Source organism: Talpa europaea, assembly GCF_964194135.1.
Source record: "Talpa europaea genome assembly, chromosome: 7".
In the NCBI taxonomy this organism is placed as follows: domain Eukaryota; kingdom Metazoa; phylum Chordata; class Mammalia; order Eulipotyphla; family Talpidae; genus Talpa; species Talpa europaea.
Window position 1 is genome coordinate 75,501,992 of NC_140074.1, and position 23,011 is coordinate 75,525,002.

General features: G+C 38.9%; 1 protein-coding gene across 1 annotated transcript in view; it reads right to left on the reverse strand.

The window, feature by feature from the left end:
* Positions 1-23,011, reverse strand: part of FANCC (FA complementation group C) — a gene marked incomplete at both ends in the record, with an annotated part of 175,902 nt that overhangs the window by 100,194 nt on the left and 52,697 nt on the right. The window contains one exon of the mRNA XM_084238295.1: positions 141-254. Coding sequence (XP_084094421.1) covers positions 141-254 — 114 coding nt within the window. The remainder of the gene's footprint in view (positions 1-140; positions 255-23,011) is intronic.

Sequence of the window (23,011 nt, forward strand, 5' to 3'; positions counted from 1 at the left end):
TGTCCACCCAAGGTAAGAAGAGATAAACACAGAAAAATTAAACATCTCTCCTGGAGGAGTGAAATGTTTCCATTTAACCTTCTTCCTGATGGTAGATTAAGCAAGGAAAATTTCAATACTAATAAATTAACAATACTCACATTTTTAAGCAAACCAGGATAGTAATCTGCAGGTGTATACCCAAGATGTTGAGTGAAAACACCAGCTTCTTTTATATCAAATCTGGATGTTGAAAGCACATGTGCTAACAACCCCTAAAAAACATGAACAGAAAAATATTCCTAAAAGTAAATGTAAGTGCCTATTAAGTCTAATGCCTAGAATCTGGGCCACATGTAAATATGGTCATCTCTATGAAAAAAGGTCTCTCACCATGGTTGACCTGCCAGGCTATGTCCACCCAGAGGTTTGTAAGCTGAACAAGGTATTGCAATGGTTGATAAAGGCTCGCCTTACAAGAGAGCAACTAGAAGATCCTAAAACAAATGCTAAAGATCCTAAAACAAATTCTTTTAAAGTAACTGGCATACTTTTAAGGAAATAAATTTGAATATGATACATTTAAGGAAAGAAATCCAAATATAATGATAAGTATGCTCAAAGATTCATAAGTGCTGTTTCTTAGTTAAAAGATGCTTAAAAGCAAGGTATGATTGTTTTATAATACAGTGTAGCTTATTTAAATCAGTAAAATGTTTATAAATTTTAACAGTACTTTAGCTGGTTATATAGTAAGTTAAATGAGGAAAGAAAGGTGCAAAATTTTATACATAGAAACGACCTCATCAACATAAAAAAAAATCCATACATGGAAATGAAAGAATAGTAGAAGAAAATATCACCAAATGTTAACAGTCTCTAGGGTGGTAATATTAAGGGTATATATATTTTCTTTATTCTACTTTAGTCAGGAAAAACATTTACTTTTTGAAACGTGTTTTACATGGAAATACCTGATTTTAATGATTTACTGATATAATTCATAGATCATGAAATTTACCCCTTTAAAAGTGTGAAAATCAGTGTTTTTAGTATATTCACAGGGAAATAGTCACTTTAAATTTTGAAAAGTTCTGCACTACACTTTGTGAGTACACATTACGTGATAAAAGAATAGGTAGGCCCTGCTAGACCAAAACAAAAAACACATACAAATAATACCCAGGGTGGATATCACTAAGCCATTATGGCTCTCATTTCAATTTTGTCACAAAATGTTTCACGTATACAAAAATATGTAAAATAATTCAACAAATGTTATCCACTGTTGATCTTTACTAACAAGCATTAGAAAAACAGATGAAGTTCGCCTAAGGGTTCAGGGAGCTCTATCTGGATCTGGATCTGATAAAGTCTTTTTTTGTACCAATAGTTCTTGGCACTTTATCCTTGTGGCTCCATATCCTCAAAGCAAAACTCCAGGCAAAGCTACAAATACAGCATGAACCTGCTGTCCTTATATGAGATCTTAGCTACTGCTTCACACGAGAAAAGTTCACAGCAAGTTAACAAGGTAGTTTGAAACATGACTACTTAGAAGACACGATTATTTCTTAAAAAACTTCAGCAACATGTATAGTGTGATTTACCAAAATGAATCCATTGGAGAAGGGGCAAACAGATTTACAGTTAGAATTTTTTGTGAGGTGTGAGATAATTAAAACACTCCTTATGGGAGTGAAAAAAAGTCTGGGTGGAAGTCATTTGCATATTATTTGCCTATTTGCCCCTTTCAGTTCAAATCTCTCCTTTATAAATACAGAAGCAAACAGGAGCTGACAGCCTAAAAAGAGTCATCTCCCAGTTATGTTCAATTACCAAGTGCAATCTGGATGAGAGCAAGTATTTGTGGTTAGGTGGGCAAACCGAGGTGGGCAAACCTAGGTGGGCAGTCAGTGTACCATTATTTGAGGGGTGGTGTTCAGTGATGGATTCTGCTTAGCTCACCACAGCAGGGAACACATGTGAAGCCCTCAGCAAATGTCAAGTGGGTTGACCCACTAAGGGGTACAATGCAGGTTTTGTGCTGAAACAAAGCCCAGCCAGACTGCTCAGAATATGCCACATCCATGTGGAGGTACCCACACCAGACCAGACAGGGGAGGAAGGGCTGAGGCCAGGCATGGTTTGGAAACTAGATGGCTAAGGGCTCAGAGTCAGGATGGTCTGGGATTTCAAAATCAGTCTAATGCTGGATGAGGGAGGGAAGTACTGGAGGTGCAAAACTTTCTAAGCTTTTAGCATTTTATTTACAAACAATTGAAGCACTTATATGTCAAAGGTGTTTTAAGCACTTAACAAATAACAATTGATTTAACCCCCACAGCCTCTAGGGTAGTGCTATTATTGAATGTATGTTATAAATAAGGCAACTGAGACACAAGAAACTACAGTGAACATGTCCAAGGCTGGTAACCTACTCTATGACCAAACCTTGTAAGGAAACTCCTCCTTTAGCTACTCTCAACCAAACAGAAGGAATTATTTTATAACAATGCAAATTTGACCCTCAGGTAAAGAGCCTGTTATTTGCCAAATTTCTTGCCAAAGCAATGAAGCCTTATTAGCTTTGCAGTCCCCACTTGGGTTTGGTTTTCCCTCACTACTTGTTTGGGGCCTATAGGTCTGCAGATTTTTCTGCCCCTCAGACTTTAGTGTGTTCTAGTCTTTCTGTCAGGAGGGCTGCAGGGAAAACAGAGGAAGTTAGACACATTTTTTTTTTTGCCTTTCCATTGCTAATCTCTGTGGCTGCCACCTGAGGCTTTGCTATCCTTCCAGGTTTTATTGCAAAAGGTACTTGGGAGCATGAATATGGGGCACACATGCCTGTGATTGTGGGCACCTGGGCCAAGAGGCCACAGAGCACAAGGCACACATGTTTAAGTACGGATGCCCAGGCTGAGAGATAAAAGGGACAGAGAGAGGAGAGGAGAGAAGCGAAGTGAAGTGAAGTGAAGCCAGAAGGAAGCATGGAGATGGCCTGGACTGGGAGGCTCAGCTGCTGCCTGCCTCCCATCCAACCTGCCTCCCTAATGCCTGTTGCCCTGCCTGCTGGTCTACCTGTGTACCCAGTTCCCTGCCTCAGCATTAAAGGCCTGTCAAATCTGCCGAAGACTCAAAGATTCCTTTTCTGTTTGCCTGAATCAACCATGAATGTGCTTGGCCTGGGACGCTTGCCATTAAGGGTTCTTCACAAGAATTCCAACAATTATGACAACGAAAATTTGTTGAGTGCTTACCATGTGTAAAGCACTGTGTTGTTTTCTAAGTATAGTCTCTCACTTAAAATCCCATTTATTTAGTGTAACGCAACAAACCCATACCAGGTAGGTTCATTAACAGTTCTAGCAGGCCTGTTGTCTTCATGCTCTCCGCCTTCTGTAGTTGCTGTATTCTGTCACGCTCTGTCACTCTCCGCTGCGCTCCTCAGTACACGCCACTGCACTCCCATCCTCGACACCATACCACCACACTGCACTTTGCTGCGCCACCCTTATAAACCCAGTCTCTCAGCCCAGATGTACCCACCTACACGTGCCCACACCCTACTCCAGGTGTCCGCTATCAGGCACGCATTCAGAGCTGCAAGGATCCACCATTAAGCCCAACGGTGGGAGGGCAGAAAAGCCTGATACTTTACCTACTTTACATTTCGCTTTTAATAAAATTAAAGCAAGTTTCAATTAAGCAACTGATAAACAGGTGACTACTATCATAATTCGCATGATTAACCCTTAAAAAATTAAAAGCACAAAGTACTATGGACCCAGTAGGGATAAAAAGTAATACAGTGTATATGTAATAATAGGAATTCAGCTTCAAGGCTGTAACAGCTACGGGTCAGTTAAAAGTGAAGACCTTAAGTTAAATCATTTCCAAACTTTCTCCAGTAACCCCGGAAACACTCATATTGTCTCAGAGCATGGAGGGTGGCCTTCCCAAAACTACATGAGGTGCTTTGGTAGCCAAGTCAATTAAAGTTAGAAAAAGTCCATGATAATCAACAGATTCAGAGGTGTGACTAGGAACTGTAAATACCTCCTGAGTCATGTTTTAAATAGCCATAAACAGTTCCCTACATAGCATTCACAAAGCCTGTATTATGCAAGCTGACTATAACATTACTTAAGCTCATGGGAGAATGAAAATAACTTAATTGGCAGACCTATCTTAGCCTAAATCCCCCAGATAAGGTTAGAAGTTGATTTTTTTTATTTTTTAAAGATTTATTTATTTATGCATGTGTAGGGTAAAGAAAATGTCAGGCTTTTCTGCCCTCCCGCCATCAGGCTAGATGATGGATCCTTGCGGTCCTGAATGCATGCCTGATGGCGGGCACCTGGAATAGGATGTGGGCATAGGTAGATGGGATTCACCTGGGTTGAGACTGGGCTTCTAAGGGCGGCGTCACGGGGACGCCAGCAGAAGTCAAAAGAGAAGCCGAGAAAGAAGTAGCAGAACCCGAGAGAGAAGCAGAGAACGCCTGAGAGCCGATAGAGTGAAGACTTGCTGGGGACTGGGAGGCCTGCCAGCCTCCCGGCCCCCCAGCACCCCTGCCTGCCATGTACCTGGTAATCCCAATAAAAGACCTGCAAAAAGAACCACTGAGGACTCTGACTCCTTCTTTACCCGGTCTGCATGGGATCAGAAAACCTGCACCGTGTCTAGGTCCTGACCTTACAGCATGCAAGACCTGGGGTATAGGCCAGAAGTGGGTGTGTGTGTGTGTGTGTGTGTGAGGATTTACCAGAGACAGAGTGGGGAGCAGAACAGGAAGGTCTACTGAAACACATTGCTGAGGGGAGCAGCGGGCAAGACAGGAAAGGTCTGCTGTGCTATGTGGGTTAGCTCCCTGGCCGAGATCGAACTTGTGTTGCAGTGGCTGCTGAAGCTTCACAGTGCTAAGGCTTAATTCAAGAGGCCCCTTGTAGGGTAAGGAAAAAATGTCAGGCTTTTCTGCCCTCCCGCCATCAGGATAGATGATGGATCCTTGCGGTCCTGAATGTATGCCTGATGGTGGGCGCATGGAATAGGGTGTGGGCAGATGTAGATAGGATTCACCTGGGCTAAAACTGGGCTTTTAGGGGCGGCGTCAGGAGAATGCCAGCAGAACCCGAGAAAGAAGCAGCAGAGGGAGAGAGGGAGAGAGGGAGAGAGGGAGAGGAGAGACCGAGAGAGGGAGAGAGCGAGAGAGCGAGAGAGGGGGAGAGGGAAACGCCAGAGAGCCCAGATAGAGTGAAGACTTGCTGGGGGCTGGGAGACCTGCCAGACTCCTGGCCCCCCAGTACCCCTGCCTGCTGTGTACCTGGTAAACCCCAATAAAAGCTTGCAAAAAGCCACTGAGGGCTCTGACTCCTCCTTTACCTGATCTGCTGGATCACAGAAAACCTGCCCTGTGTCATTCTTGACCCTACACCCCTAGAAACTGATTTTTCAAAAATCAAATACTGTAAAGATTAGTTCCCCACCCTACCTCCCACCCTCTTCAAAGAAAAAACAATCCTATACCATAATATTCAGTACTAACAAGGATGTGGTAAGAGGGGGGAACTCTGCTGCTATAGGAAGCACATTTTGTAGTTTTTCTGAGAAGGCACTTGATGATATGTAGCCAGAGCATTAAAATCCATATTTTCCGGGCCTCCCCTGGTGGCGCAGTGGTTGAGCGCTGGGCTGCAAAGCTGCCCAGAGCCTCTGCAGTGCCGGTTAGGTCCCCAGCCACTGGCAAGGATCCCACATTTCACGACAGAACTCTCCTGCCGCACCCGCTGCTCCCCTCAGCAGTGTATTTCATCAGTCTGCCTGTTCTGTTCCCCGCTCTGTCTCTGGTGAATCCTCTCACCCTCCCACATTTCTGACTGTACCCAGTGCTTGTATAAATAAAATATATATAAAAAAATCCATATTTTCCAATAATTTAATTTACAGAGTATACCATAAGAAAATACTTAGGTCCATAATAACATCACTAATAACAGTGAAAAAAATCTAGAAGCTACCAAAAATATCCAACAATATCAGATTGGTTGAATTCATCTTGATTTACCCAACAGTGTGAATCATACTGTGAAAAGGTTTTTAGTGACATAAGAAAGACAGTGTAGCATTATTTTGGATAGCAAAATGTAAAACTGTATGTTCAATATGATTTTAATTTTGTATGCACAAAAATATACTATGAAGAAATATAACAAATAGTTAAACAGATTGTTTCTAGGAGTGATTTAAACTTTCTTCACACTATCTCTATTTACAGTTTCTACAATATCTTACTTTCACCATAAAAATGTTTTGTGAAACAATTTGCATGCTTTGTATTTTCCATAATTCCCTAAAACAAATTTCTGTGTAGGGACACAAGAGTTTTATCCCTGAATAAAATAAGCATAGATCCTAAAAACAACATACTGGGGCCTGGCAATAGTTCTGTATTTTCAAAATAAATCTCAATCTCTCAAACTTTAGACCTCAAATCTCTCTTTTAAAGTAAACTAAAAATTGATAAGCAATTCTCATTGCTAAGAATACTTTTTTTACTGCCACCTAGTGGTAAACAGCCTAAAGACACAATCATTAAAGATTCTATAGGTATTTTGCTTCAGCACAATAAACTTGTGTTGTATCACAGTTTTTAAAATGCTTTGAGAACTAGCAGAGATCCTTTACTTCAGCCCCCTAATTTTATTGATGAAGAACTGTGTTTCTAAATACACAAATCATTATCTACAAAAAGGACACAGATATAAATGAACAGGTTCTGACCTGAAGGGCATAAAGAAAATGTGCGACTGCATCCCCCACACCTGTTATCTAAAAATCCTTCCTCAGTGGAAATTGCAAGAACCAACACAGCTGTGCACAAAACAACTTTATGCCCAATTTTGATTCCTATAGGAATTTTAAGAAGTATGCTATATCTAAAAAAGTCATTTAAAATTTCCTTCTATCAGGGAGGTGAACTTCATAAGGAGAAAAGTTTTAATTAAATTAGGGGAAATCCACTGCCTTTGTTTCAGGTGTTCTTTTTTGTCCTTGCCTCATTGTATCTGCTTTATCTTGTAATAGGCAGTACATTCACAGGCGGGTTAGGAAAATTGGAGCAAGGAAGCCGTGGTTTGGCGCACTGTCAATGTATGGAAGAATGGCTGTGGTTTTTGCTCAGGCAGAGTTAGAAGAGCCAAAATGTGGTCAGTACTCTTGAACTAAGACAGAACACATATTTTATGCTTCTCCAAACAATTTCTTCATATGACCATTAAAGTCTTTTAGAATTTCTACCACTTTGGGATACATTGCCCATTCCTCTTGATACATAATTTAAAAAAAAAAAAAACAAAACAACTTGTAAACAGGATCCCTTATTCATTCATTCAGTGAATATACATTGATTGTGATTTGTATACAAGCCACTCTACTGAGACTACTGTGATATGAAGCCCCTAAAATCTGATGCAAGGAGACAGAGATGGAACAGTAATAATACAAGACAGAATGCAGTAAGTGTTATAATGAGTGAGGAAGACAATCACTGTGGGAACACAGGAAATAATGATTAATTCCAACTGTAGGGTTTCAAAGAGCTCTCAGAGATGATGACTTCTGAGCTTATTCTGACAGCTGGGGAAGGAAGAAAGGAAGAGAAGGAGCCAAGAAAGAGAGTGTGTATGATGTTGGCTGGGACAGACAGAGGAAAATGACTAGAGAGGGAGTAGAGAGAGGCAGTAGGAAAGTGAAAACATAGGGAAGTGCTCCTGTCACCCTCCAAGTGTTCACTGGATTTCTTAGCAAGGATGCTCCCATAAGCCTCAGTCCACCTGGCCAAACTTATTTCTCCCAATCTTTCTCTGTGATTCCTGTGGTTTGGTGGCATCAGGTTTACCACTGATCACTGTCTTTACCCAGGCCTTTTCCACTCTGCACACAATTTCTTTCACCTAAGAAACTTAATTCACATCCATCTCCAGCTGCCAAATTTATACTTATCTTTCAAAACCCATCTTTCCCCAACACGATGAGATCATACTCTCTTGAAATCTTCATGGTATCCTATTTATATTTCTCTCACAGAGCCGTCCAAGCTCTACCTTGCACTGTAGTTAGGAGTGTCCTCATTTCACTCATTAGCCCACACACAGGATCTCTAAGTAAGGGACTGTCTTACTAATCTTTGTATTCCTTAGAGGAACTGTTGACTAGCCCTTAGCATTTTCCACAAAAGGTGTTCAATAAACACTAACTAAATCAAATTCAGTAGAATGAATTGCTCATTTTTTTTACTAAATAATATAATAACTGTAGAATTCCTTTGTGGTGTTGTTACAGTATAAAATGAGAAATTTTCCTTTTCACAATTTGCTTTCCTAAGTTTCAGTCCATAAAATGCCCACAGAATAATAGGAAAAACATGATACTGATATGTACTTTTACTTCAAAGAGTTTTACTTAATTTAGTAATACTGACTGGAACCTGGCATATTGGTGTGGAAGCAATTTCACTAAATAATATGCTGCTTTGGGGCTACCCAGCCTGTGGCAACCTATGGCATGCCAGAGTGTTAGCGCACTGGGAAGGAACAGGAGAAGCATCAGTGAGGACCATATTTGTTAAAGGGGTACTGGAAAATTACAAATCAGTCTCGATCATACTTAAATAAAAAAAATAATGCACATAAATACATCTTTAAAACCTTCTCCCCCTATAGGTTGATAAACAAAACCAAGATTTTGTTAGCTCAGTTCAATTTCTTCAACTATTTTTGGCCCCCAAATTTAATTTTCAAGGTATATTAAAACATGTTTAATCTTTTCTTCTGTCAAGCCTTTATAGAAGCATTTAAGTCTATGTAGTGCTTCACAGCAGAAATGATGCCATTTTAAATATCTGACAGGTTCTTTTACCATTTAAAACATCTGCTTCTCCCAATCTTCTCCCAATCTTTCTCTGAATTAGTCACTTCTCTTTTTATGTTTCTAAGGGACATTTTACATAAGCATCTAATAAAACATTTATGTTAATATCCTAGAACAATTTGTTTACTTGAATACTAAAATTCCAAAATTAATTAAATCACTGACAGTGATTTATATTTTTTAAATCAGATACCACAGTGAAGACGGGCTAATTTTCTTAACACAATCTTAAATTATCTTCACACCCTGTTAACAAAGACAATCTAGAAACAAAATCAACCTATAAGTACCATTAAATATACATTATTTCACTGAAAGAAGATGTGCTCTATAAAGTCAAATGGATGAGCAATGGTCTGTACATAACACTACATGACAAAACAAAGGTTTAAATGCTATACAATTTTAAAAAAAAAACCTGCAGAAATGGAAAAATATACTATGATTTTGGCAAGAAAAATTCAATGTCAAGAAAAGATCAAATCTATGTCATACAGACTCAGTGAAGTACTATTAGAATTCTTACAGAAGTTATTTTGAGGAATTTCTGAAGCTTTTCTAAAATTCACATAGGAAAACCTGGCGTGAAACATAGCACATGACAAGAGTAAGAAGAAAATTATATAAACTGGCAGTGTGATTCCATTTCACGAAGTTCAAAATCAGATGCGCCAAACTAGATATTGTTCAGGGATAACTATATACAAGTGGCAGGACTGTAAATTCCTCAAATTACTTCTGGATGAGATTGTAAGAAACAAAGTAGAATAAAGCAAGTGAAATATTTCACACCATCAAAATAATTATTAAGTCTGTTAGTCTGAAGCATTCACAATACTGAGATTTCTTAGGAAGGTAGTATCATGACAGTTGCCTCACCCTCTGGTTTCGCTTTCCTCAGTTTCAGATACTGCAGTCAGCCATGGTCTTAAAATATAGAACTTTTTTTTTTTAAGGTTCATTCATTCATTCATTCATTCATTCATTTATTCAAGCACTGGGTACAGTCAGAAGTGGAGGAGGGTAAGAGAATTCACCAGAGCCAGAACGGGGAGCAGAACAAGCAGACTGACGAAATACACTGCTGAGGGGAGCAGTGGGTGCGGCAGGAAAGGTCTGTGTGCCATGTGGGACCCTCAGCGGCTGGCCAGGGATTGATCCAGCGCTGCAGAGGCTGCGGGCAGCTTCACAGCCCAGTGCTCAACCGCTGTGCCACCGGGGAGGCCCAAAATATAGAACATATTTCAATACAACCACTCATTTTGAGAGAGAGAAAGAGACTGAGACAACATTCACATAGCTATTTTTCAGTATATTGCTGTAATTTCTTTATTTTATTATTAGTTGTTGTTAATCTCTTACTGTGCCTAATTAAACTTAATCATAAGTATACATATATAGGAAAAATATATTTAGGGCTTTGTACTGTGTTTCAGGTACCCACTAAGGATAATGGAACTTATCTCCCACAGATAAGGGGACTATTGTGATTAATTTCATGGCTAAATCTTCTAAAATCTGAAATTAAAAGAATATTATTTTATGAGATAGAATGCATATAACATTGCTGGTGATAAAACTACAAAAGAAACAAGATATACATTGCTTGAAAAGTTATTTAGAAATCAATCAGTTACAAAAAAATTTTAGGCTTCCATGGTATTTGGTATTTCCAAATTAATTAAATCAAAAGGCATTTCAGTGTATAACTGGCACACGTAATATAATACAAATTGAGAAGAAAAAAGTCCTCACTAAGGGTATGGCTTATTTCTAAGATGTTCTTTCTGAAAATCAAACATGTTTAAATTAACTCAAAATCTTTTTGAGAAAAAAAATCCTCATTTTCATTACAAATATCTATGATTAATGCATCTTTCAGCAAAGTAGTAATGACTGCTTAGACTTCTTAAGCAACGAAAAGAGGCAAAATAAAGAACTTAAAAACTTTTTTCCTGCAAACACAAAATGGCAGCTGAATAAATTAACCTAAACAATGCCACAATAAACAATGTCCAATGCCCAATCTGAACCCAATAACTTGTTTCCAACAGTTAACAGTCATGCTTATTAGTCTTATTATGGCATACCAGGCTCATATAATTAATCTGCAATTGTCATAGCTTCTTTTATATCAATCCAAAATTTAAAATGTTTAATGATTTCCAATTTTACAGAATCTATATCTACTCTAGTCTAAGTGGACAAAATTTAACCCAGTAAACAATTTACTACAGAAGGAAATCTAACTATATAAAACAAGCATTGAGAAACACTTTTTCTCATTACATGGTTTGGAATTAAGTTTCAATAAGAAACCATTGATTATTTTGCTTCTTTCATAAACCATACTCTGAGATGTATAAAAGTTCAAATAGGATTCCAAATCAGTATAAAAATCAGAGTATACTTTGTTTTCCCTTTGTATGTTTTTTCTTCAGAAGATTTTAAATCCTACTGTTTAAAACAAATGGATTTTAAAAATCAGCAATTTCAAGTAAAAGTGCTGGGAGACCATGTATTTAAAAAGCTCCTTCATAGGGCTGTTAAAATGTCCTTAAGATGAGTAGAAAACAATCATGTTTTCTCAGTCTCAGCACTTCTGATATTTTGGGTCTGATAATTACTTGTTGGGGATGGAGAATGTCCTGTGCTTTCCTGGCCTCTACCCACTAGATGCCAGCAGCAAACCCCTCCAAGCTGTGACAACCAAAATGTCCCCAGAGAGGGCCAAATACCCTCAATAGAAAAACCATCTGGGCTAAGAAGCTCTGATTTAAACACATATCAGTTTTTTACAATTAGTTTGGATTCTAATTTTTGACTATTCTTTTCTCTGGTGCAAAGATGAATACTGGCGCTATAAAGGAGACTTTGTGACTGATATGGAAAAAAATTTCAGGAATTAGTATTATGTAAAAAAAGTAGGGTGCATTTATGTGAAAAGAAACATGTAATCCATGAATGCATTTTCATATATAAATGCAAAGATGACGAGAACAATTTATTGTTAATTGATGTAAAAATTACTTATGTAAAGGGGTAAGAAGTACGAGGAAGGCTGCTATGCCTGGATTGTTTGATTCCTTTTATGAGACTATATTAATGTATCATTTGTATAATCTGAAAAATAAAGAAGGTCCTAAGATTTTTTTTTTTTAGTATTCAGTCTTTTTTTTTTTTATTTTTTTTTAATAATAAATTTTATTTTTACATTCCGGTCCTAAGATCTTAAACAGACTTTGATTTGAATCCTACCTACAATGACCTTGGAGTAATTTTTTTTTTTTAAAACAGTATTCCCCTTGTATGCATGAATAAATAAATATTAAAAAAATAAAATTAAAATAGTATTCCAGTCCAGTCTCCCAGTTTCCTCTCCTATAAAACACAGACCCTAAAGTTGGTTTCATAGGTTTGTTACAAAATTAAGTGAGGCACATGCATGGGAACTAGCCAGCATAGAGTTTTGGCTCACAGAACATTCTTGATAATTGGTAGCTGCAATAATCTTAAATCTTAAAGGTAAAGACAAAATATAATCTGACAACTAGATAACACCACTCCTGGCTTCTAGATACATTTAATTTTCTCTCTCTCTTCATTACCATGGCCAAATGCTTGGTTTTGAATACACTTATCTGACAGTGATGGCATCATCAATCAAAACATGTATGAAGACATCAAGGAAAAGTCTTATGTGAAAACTGGGTTACGTACCTCAGTGTTTCTCCTGATGTGATGTAGAGATACCTCAATCTGAATCATCTGGCTTTGTATTACAGGCAAGCTAGTCCACTGAATCAAATCTCTGGGTGGAGAGCCCTAGGATCTGCTTTTCCAACAGGACCACTGCCCACCTCACTGCACTGTGAAGTTTAAGGATCACCACCCTAACTCCAGACCACAAAACAAACACTATGCATCTACTGTAACAGTGGTACTGTGGACAAGCCTTAGACCACCCTATGCAGCGAGATTGCTAAAGGAGCTGACTAGAATACTTTCAGTGTGGAAACATTCCAGGACCTGAGTCAGACATGTTTAGTCTGTCAGAGGTTCTGCTGCACGGTGGAGAAAAATCACTTACTGTCATTAAGCCTCAATCTGTAATTTGTCTTTGAAAGGGAGAAAATAATTCCTCTCTGCTGTGAGGACAAAAATAAATAAATAAACAAAAACTTTGTATATAAGTCACCTGCTACAGATCTGACTCACAATAGGAATTAAATGTTAATTCCCATGGTTTAGTGGCAGGGCTGAAATAGGCCAATTATTCTAGAAATCATTCTTCTAGACATTGTTATTACCAGGAGAAGAGAAAGAGGTCTTTGATGCATTTCATTTCATTTCATAATTCCATTTGCCCACCAATCAAATATTAACAATTAATTATACCAAAAAATATTTTCAAATTTCCTGAATTAGAGACATGATTCTCACTTTCTCTCCCAATGCCCATCTTCCAAGCTTCCCAGGAAGCATGCAACTGGCATTTTTCATGCAGTCCTCACCATAAAAACTCCACTGCCTGCAATCATGACTTCACATTCAAAACACTGTACCCTCCTACCCCCAACCCAGACTGTTTGTAGGGAGAGAACATGGTCAGGAGGAGCCACAAACCCAGAACTCTCACTGCTTAGTCCCATGAAGAAGGTCAATGACTCCTGAAGGCAGAAAATTTCTGCCCAGTGAAAAGCAAACCATTTGTTTGTCTTTGAATACTTATTACTGTTGTCTATACTTTAAAATTTTCAAAATCAATAAATCATACATCCCTAAAATTGTTGTTATCTAGAAGTCTGAAACAGTGAAGTGTTTAGGTTTGTTTTGCTATAGATTATCTCTTCATTTCCTAGATAGCTACATCTTGCAGGTTCCTCTTCTCCTGTATTTTTAAGTTCATCTCAAATGCCCAAGCTAATAATCTTTCCTTGTATGACTTGTAGGTCCCTGTCTATTGTCCTGAAGCCTATTTCATTTTTAATTCTTTTCTCATTTCACTCTGGATATGCACATTTATGATATGATTATATGCTTCTATCCTTTTTAAAAATAGTATTACAAATAAAAAATTATAAATGAAATTCAAATCAAATTAAAAAAGAATTTATTTTCATTTAAAACTTGGTATATGTAATAGTCTCATGAAGGCATAGTATTTGTACATTCTGGTATGCTATTATTCAAATTCTTTGAATATCAATTAATGTATCAATGCTCTCACTTAAAAGATGGAACAGTTATTTCCCTTTCTTGTGCACATTTACATCCCTAGCCAAAACAAATTATGACAGACAGATTTCTGTAAGTTTCCTTCAAAATTCTGCTTTCAATGTCTTTTTTTTCTTTTTAAAATTTATATGTACCATTAAAGTTTAAATGAAATGATTTACAATAAAAACCTAACTGGCCTGGTATTTTTAGAGCCTTTTTTTTTACTATGAAATAAACACTTAGAAATCTGGAGAATTGCAGTGGTTAAGTCTGTAAGGGAGGAGAGTTGCTCATTCATAGAATTGCCCAACACCCATTGTTTACATAAGCCTATTCCATGAGCAGGATGCTGACATAACACAATTCACAGAATTTCCAAACACAGGTCCAATCATAACAAAGTATGCAATTTTCACTTTTGCTTACAGAACCTCTTGGTTACTCACTCATTAGTTCCAGGAGGTAAAAATCAAGTTAATTTTCAAAAAACTAAAATAAAAAGACTTTAGAAAATAAGCCAAAACAAAAAGCAGTATGAGTGATTCAAACAATGGCATCAAAACATATTTTTAGGTCGGGGGCGGCGAGGAGACTGCGAGTAAGATCTCCCATTAAAAAAAGTTAATAGGGAGGAAAAGCGGCAGGTCCCAGTGAGAAGTGGGACACGGAAGATAAACAGGTGACACCAGCAAACTGCCCAAAGAAGAAAGTGGCCATCAAAGAGGACTAGAAGGGAGGAAAGCGCAGAACCCTGCTCCCCTCCCCCACCCACAGGGTCAGCACTCTCCGACCAGCAGAGAGGAGGGAAACAACAAACGAAAACGACCAACAAGAACAAACGACGCAGCAAGCAGGACTGTGAGTGGAAAGGAACTATTGCAGCCACCACACCCCTTGAACGGGAGCTGTGGAGAACCCTGCAGGATCCGCTGCGGCGGTGAGCGAACGGCTCCGGGCGCCATTAGAGAAGAAAAAAGACCCCGGGAGACCCGCACACAGCCCTGGCTGCCAGTAAGCTTGCATGGAAAAGCGGCGTGCTTGGCACACTTGAAAAGCAATCGCGGACTGGGATCGCGGCTGCCCAGGTCCCCGCGCCTGTGACCTAGGCTTGCAGGGAGACAGGCGGAGGCCCTCACGGGGGTGAAAGCCCCTCACTGAGTAAGCAGGAACCAGGCGCCCAGGCACCGGAGCTGTGTGCAAAAGGCGCCATTCCCGCGCCACTGAACTGGGCTACAGCCCGCGTCCTGGACCAGAGGGCTTTGAACTGAGACCTGGGGCACGAAATTCTGGGCATGGGTTCTCCATGACGGTGGGGCACAAGGCAGACACAGCACCCCAAAGCCGTTGAGGTTTACCCTACCATTCTCGCTCTCTGTTCCCTGTCCCATGGGGGTGGGGGGGTTGAAAAACAGCCCCCAAGGACAATAGGAGAGATCTCTGGCGCCACCTAGCGACCAGAAAAAAAGTCACTAACACCCCATAGAACAGGGAAATTTCTTAAGACTTCTTGAAAAAGGCAAAAGGCTTCTGGAGGACCCAGTGGCCAGCTGGGAAGTTAGCCCACGCCAGGCCCCATCCAACCAGCAGTCTGAGCCCACAGAGGGAGCAGGCACCCACGTCTGGGGCAGACCGGGCACGCAGAAGAGTGTGCCTGAGACTGGATGCGCAGGGACTGCGTCCCGCTTCGCCAGTTTAGAACAGGGACATTTCTTCAGTAAAGACTGCCTAAAACCAGCAGAAAGCTCCCCCAGAAGCCACAGATGGTTCCTGGAGGAGCCAGAGGGGAGCGGAGAAGTTCACCCAAGATGACGGCCAGTCCGAGCAACACAGTGTCCCAATGCATACGACAAATTAGAAAACAGACAGTAGGGAGTAGAAGAACCACACGCAACCTAACAACGCCTCAGGAAAGAAGCACACCACAAAAAGAAAACCACCTACCAGATTGCAACGACAGTAACTTGGAAGAACTTCTGAGCCTTCCAGAAAGAGAATTTAAAATTGCCCTGATTAAAAAAGTGACAGAAGTCATAAAGGAAAACAATGATCAGAAGAAGGAAATTGAGTCCCTAAAGAGGGAAAACAATGGTCAGAAGAAAGAAATTGAGTCCCTAAGAGGGAAAACAATGGTCAGAAGAATGAAATTGAGTCCCTAAAGAGGGAAGCAAAAGAAACTCAGGAGATCAAAGGATTAATGGAGGAACTAAAGAACTCTGGGAAAAGCAATGAAAGCAGAATAGATGAAATGGAAAAACAAATAAGTACTCTTGAAGACACAGAAATAAAAAGAACCAAAACAGAAAAGGAAAGAGAAGTACGAAGGAAAAAGAACAAAGAAAGACTTCGGGAACTATCTGACTCCATGAGGAAAGGAAATATCAGAGTTATAGGAATTCCAGAGGAGAGGAGAGAGATGTAGGAACAGAGAAAATATTCCAGGAGATAATTGAAGAGAACTTCCCAAATGCGAAGAAGGAGCTGAAAATTGATATACAAGAAGCAAGAAGAACACCGAACATCCACGATGAAAGGAAAAACACAGCAAGACACATAATAGTAAAGCTCCCAAGAATCCAGGACAAGGAAAAAATAATGAAGCTGAAAAGAGGGAAGAAACAGATAACATTCAAAGGAAAACACAGAGTTGCAGCCTGGATTAAGAAACAAAACACAACCTGTTGCTGTCTCCAGGAAACACATTAGCTACAAAAGATAAAAATAGGCTCAAAGTTAAAGGATGGAAAACAATCCTACAAGCAAATGGACCAAAAAAGAAAGCAGGAACAGCTATACTTATATCAGATAAAACAGACTTCAAACTCAAAAAAATAAAAAGAGACCCCAATGGTCACTACATTATGATCAAGGGGACAATACTTCAAGAAGAAATAACACTCTGTAACATATACTCACCAAAGGAAGGAGCACCAAAATATATCAGACAACTGTTGTCCTCTCTGAAAACAGACATCAGAGAAAACACATACGTAGTGGAAGACTTCAACACACCACTATCAACAATAGATAGATCAACAAGACAAAAAATAAGTAAAGAAACTAAAGCTCTAAATAAGGACCTAGAGCATTTGGGCTTAACAGACATCTATAGAACACTAAACCCAAAAAAAAACGGAGTACACATTTTTCTCAAGCGCACATGGATCATTCTCCAGGATCGATCACATACTGGGGCACAAGACAAACATCAACAGATACACCAATATTGAAATCATACCAACCATTTTTTCTGACCATGAAGGCATCAAACTGAAAATAAACCATAAAAAGAAGGCAAGGAACTATCCTACCTCATGGAGATTAAAAACCACACTACTGGAAGACCACTGGACTAACGAGGAGATCAAAGAAGAAATTAAAAAATTCTTTGAATTGAATGACAAGGAGGACACTAATTTCCTAAATGTATGGGATGCAGCAAAAGCAGTAATAAGAGGAAAATATATAGCAATAGGGGCTCACATCAAGAAACAAGAAAGAACGCAAAGAAACAACCTAATCTCAAAGCTCAAAGATCTAGAAAAAGAACAACAAAAAAAACCCAAAACCAGTAGAAGAAAAGAAATAGTAAAAACCAAAGCAGAAATAAATGAAATTGAAACTAAAAAAAACAATCCAAAAGATCAATGAAACCAAGAGCTGGTTCTTTGAAAAAATCAATAAAATAGACAAACCCCTAGCCTGGCTCACAAAGGAAAAAAGGGAGAAAGCACAAATAAACAGGATCATCAATGACAGAGGAGAAATCACAACGGACACAGCAGAAATCAAAAGAATAATCAGTAACTACTATGAACAGTTATATGGAAACAAGTTCAACAATCTAGAGGAGATGGACAAATTCCTACAACTCTACAATCACCCAAAGCTAGATAAAGAAGAAATAGAACACCTAAACAGACCAATTACAAGCAGCAAAATTGAAATGGTAATCAAAATCCTTCCCAAAAACAAAAGCCCAGGACCTGATGGATTTACAAATGAATTCTACCAAACATTCAGAGACGAATTAGTGACTATCCTTCACAAACTCTCCCAAAAAATTGAGAAGAAAGATAATACCAAACACATTCTATGAAGCCAACATTACACTAATACCAAAACTGAACAAGGACAACACAAAAAAAGAAAACTACAGGCCAATCTCCCTAATGAACACTGATGCAAAATCCTCAATAAAATTTTAGCTATCGGAATCCAACAATGTATCCATAAGATAATTCACCATGACCAAGTAGGATTCATTCCAGGGACACAAAGATGGTTCAACATCCAAAAATCAATCGTTATTCAACACATAAACAAAAAGAAATATAAAAACTACATGATAATATCAATAGATGCTGAGAAAGCTTTTGACAAAGGGCAACACCCATTCATGATAAAAGCCCTTGAAATTCTTGGGATATAAGGAACATACTTCAACATCATAAAGGCCATATATGACCTGCCAACAGCCAGTATCATTCTCAATGGTGAAAAGCTGAAAGCTTTTCCATTAAGATCTGGAACAAGACAAGGATGTCCACTCTCACCACTGCTTTTCAATATAATACTGGAAGTCCTAGCCAGAGCAATAAGACAAGATGAAGACATACAAGGAATCCAAATATGAAAAGAAGAAGTCAAACTATCACTATTTGCAGATGATCTGATAATATACATAGAGAACCCAAAAAACTCTACAGAAAAACTAATTCAACTCATCAATCAGTTCAGTAAAGTGGCAGGATACAAAATCAACACGCAAAAGTCAGTAGCCTTCCTATACACAAACAATAAATCTGAAGAAGAAGAAATAAAAAAAAAATCCCTTTTATTATCGAAACAAAAAAAATCAAATATTTGGGAATAAATCTAACAAAAGAGGTAAAGGACCTATACAAAGAAAATTATAAAACACTGTTAAAAGAAATAGAAGAAGACACAAAGAAATGGAAAGACATCCCCTGCTCATGGATTGGAAGAATAAACATTATTAAAATGGCCATCCTACCAAAAGCAATATATCCATTCAATGCTATTCCAATGAAAATTTCAATGTCATTCTTCAAAGAAATAGAACAATTATTGATGAAATTCATATGGAATCACCAAAAAACCCGAATAGCCAAAGCTCTACTGAAAAAAAAAAGAAGGAAATGGAAGCATCACACTCCCAGACTTCAAACTATACTACAAAGCCATAATCATCAAAACTGCATGGTATTGGAACAAGAACAGACATACAGACCAATGGAATCGAATAGAAAATCCAGAAATAAATCCACAGATTTATGGTCAACGAATCTTTGACAAAGGAGCAAAGACTATGCATTGGAGCAAAGAAAGTTTGTTCAATAAATGGTGCTGGGAAAACTGGGTTGCTACATGCAAAAGTTGACCACTACCTCACACCATACACAAAAATCAACTCAAAATGGATTAAAGAAGTAGACATAAGACCTGAAACCATAAAATACATAGAAGGAAATATAGCTGAAACACTACGTGATTTGCATATCAAAGACATCTTTACAGACACATCACCCAAAGCAGTGATAGTGAAGGCAAAGATCAACAGCTGGGACTACATCAAATTAAAGAGCTTCTGCACAGCAAAAGAGACAATAACAAAAACAAAGAGAAACCCCACCAACTGGGAGAACATTTTTGCACCCAACACTAATGATAAAGGACTGATCACAAAAATCTGCAAAGAGCTGATGAGATTCAACAACAACAAAGAAAATAACCCAGTCAAAAAATGGGCAGAAGAGCTAAAAAGAAACTTCTCTGAAGAGGAAATGCAAATGGCCAACAGGCATATGAAAAAATGTTCAACATCACTTGTAATCAGGGAAATGCAAATCAAAACTACCATGAGATACCATCTTACACCAGTGAGAATGGCACATATTAAAAAAACTAGCAACAACAAATGTTGGCGAGGTTGTGGAGAAAAAGGAACTCTCCTGCACTGCTGGTGGGAGTGCAAACTGGTCCAACCACTATGGAGAGCACTGTGGAGATTTCTGGACCTACTAAACATAGAGCTTCCATATGATCCAGCAATTCCACTCCTAGGTATTTACCCAAAGGACACAGAAACATCAATTCCAAACAACACCTGCACCCCTATGTTTATAGCAGCACTATTTACAATAGCTAAGCTTTGGAAACAGCCCAAATGCCCAAAAATAGATGACTGGATCAAGAAGATGTGGTACATATATACCATGGAATATTACTCAGCATTCAAAAATGATAAACACATGCAATTTGCAGCAACATGGATGGCGCTGGAAGGGATCATGCTCAGCGAAATAAGCCAAAAAGAAAAAGAAAAATACCGGATGGTCTCACTCATAGCAGGAATCTAGAAAACTTAAATAAGGGATCAGGAAAATGAATAACTATAAGAAAGTGAAAATCAAAATCAACAAAAAACTATGAACCAGAGACACTTTTTGGGGGGTGAGAGCCGGGAGGGGAAGGATTGGGGTCAGAATGGGGCATGTGCAGTTGTATGGGGGAATATAAAAATAAAATTTATTATTAAAAAAAAACATATCTTTAATCATATAATATAGAAAAACATAAGGGGATAGGCCTAGAATTATATGTTTTATTAAATATATCTACTATTAAGGAGGTCATATATTTGATAAATACTTTGTGAAGTTCAAATGATGATTCCTTTGCAAGCACCCTCAACTTCTTTCCCCCCCAGACAGTCTCTCAATCTCTCTCTCACAAACTCACACACACACACACACACACACACACTTACTTCCCAAAGTACTGTGGTATGTGACTTGTAAAACCCAGACCCTGTGAATAAACTCTGTATCTTTTCTTCATCAGCATCCAGTGGCTGATATGCTGAGACCATCAGATGCCTGAGCCAACTACTTTGGCCCTGACTTCATGACCACAATACTCAGAGGAGCTCAGCACTACCTTGCAACCCTCCTACCCTCCTATGCTTCCTTACTTCATCTGCTTGGAAACTTCCTGAGCAATTATTTCAAGTCCTCTCCTCTCTCATCACATGACTGTTCCTGCCCTGCAACTCCTGGCTGAGGAGCTCATCTTACATATAGTTGAGAAAACAGCAATTAGCAGTAAACTTTATCATTTTACTTCCAACTAGGTTATAAATTCACCTGCACACACACCCATTTTTTGTTTTTAGTTGACTGAGTATTTATTTTTAAATTTTTTTCTGAAGTACCACAGGCTTTCATCTTTGTTAGTATCTTGGAAGTAAAGGATCTTGCCCTTCATGTGTTGTAACCCACAGAGCACTCACAGTCCCCTACCACAATCTGCTGTGCCCTCTATCCAGCCTGTTCTCAACTTTTACCTTTCCCCTCTGCCTCTGGAAATCTCAGTTCGGTGGTCACCCATGTTTTCTGTCTTCTCAGTCCAGATAGAAAAAGTGCCTCTGCTCTTATAAGTGGAATTTTCTGCTTGGGCTCTGAACCCTTCTTCCTTCTCCTCATCACCAGGACTCTCTATAGTAGGGATTCCCCAGTCTCTCTGGCATCATCACTGGGTTACTCATGCCATTTATAAACACACTCTAACTTTAAAAAAAAAGTTTTTGCTCCTACACCAACCTCCTTCTAATTACTGCCCATTTCTTTGCTCTCAACTATCACTTCACTAAGAAAGTTGCCTTCTCTACTTCCCCACCTCACATTCATTCTTTAGTCTTCTAATCTCACTTAGATCCCCACCAACTCACTGATGCAAACTCCATGATGCAAACCAATGGGTCAGCTTCCATCCCTGGAGGTCTTCTCTGGCTCTACCATTTTAAATAAGTTTATTGCTGATGTCTTCTGCCATAGGGCCTAAATCTATTTTTGATGTCTGATTGTTGACAGCTTTCAAGTCCCACTGCTCCCCTTTTCCTTTCTGCCCCACATTTAGAAACTGATGAGAAGGTCTGGGTTTTCCTTCCAACGGTATGAGACGGAAGTTCAAACGTATAAAGCTCAGCGCACATAAAGGGACTTTTCCCCCAAGTCCCATCCTTTCACCAGCAGAAAAGCAGAATTACTCTTCTTTCCCGCCCTCTCAAGCCACTTTTGGGAGAACTGGAAAGCCAGCCCTACTTTCCTCCAAAAGCCCTATTTGTGAGTAATAAATCATTTTATAACCTCTTGGTTTGGGTGTGATGTGATCAGTCTCTACATCAGAACTAAATTGGGGGAGGGATGGAGGGAGGAGGTCTATTGCACTCATGCAGGGCAGGGTGACCGCAACACATTCCAAAATTCTAGTCCCAGGTCTGCCCCATATTGTATGTTCCAGACTCATATATGCAACTGGCTTACTTGATGTCTTTGAATATGTCATAGATCTCTCAAATTTAACAAGCTCAAGACACTTACTCCAATCTCCCCCAAACTCCGTTTCCTTTTTTGTCACTATGTAAATAATTCTACATGGTTGCTCAAGTCAAAATTTTGGAATGTTACCTATGACACATCTCTCATACACTTTCCTTCATCTTCCATATTTGACCCATGAAAAAACCTGTAGATTACACCTCAAATGCACTTTGTAAGGTATACTGCTGCCCCACACCACTGCTTTCACTTGGACCCATTATTATTATCCCATTATTGTCCCACACAGAGATGCTGTCACAGCCTCCTACTTGGCTTCTTTCTTTTTTATTCTTGCCTCCTTTGTCCCCTTATACCCCAGTTCAGTTCACTTCTATAAGGCAGTGGGAGGAAGCAGTGTTCGGGATGTAGTTGTCTAGTTCTCTTAAGGGCAAAACAACTTGTACAGGTGTGGAATTTTGTAAGTTCTGAGTGTTAACAATACATTTGATGAGATTGGTTTCCTATTCAAGAATGGAGAT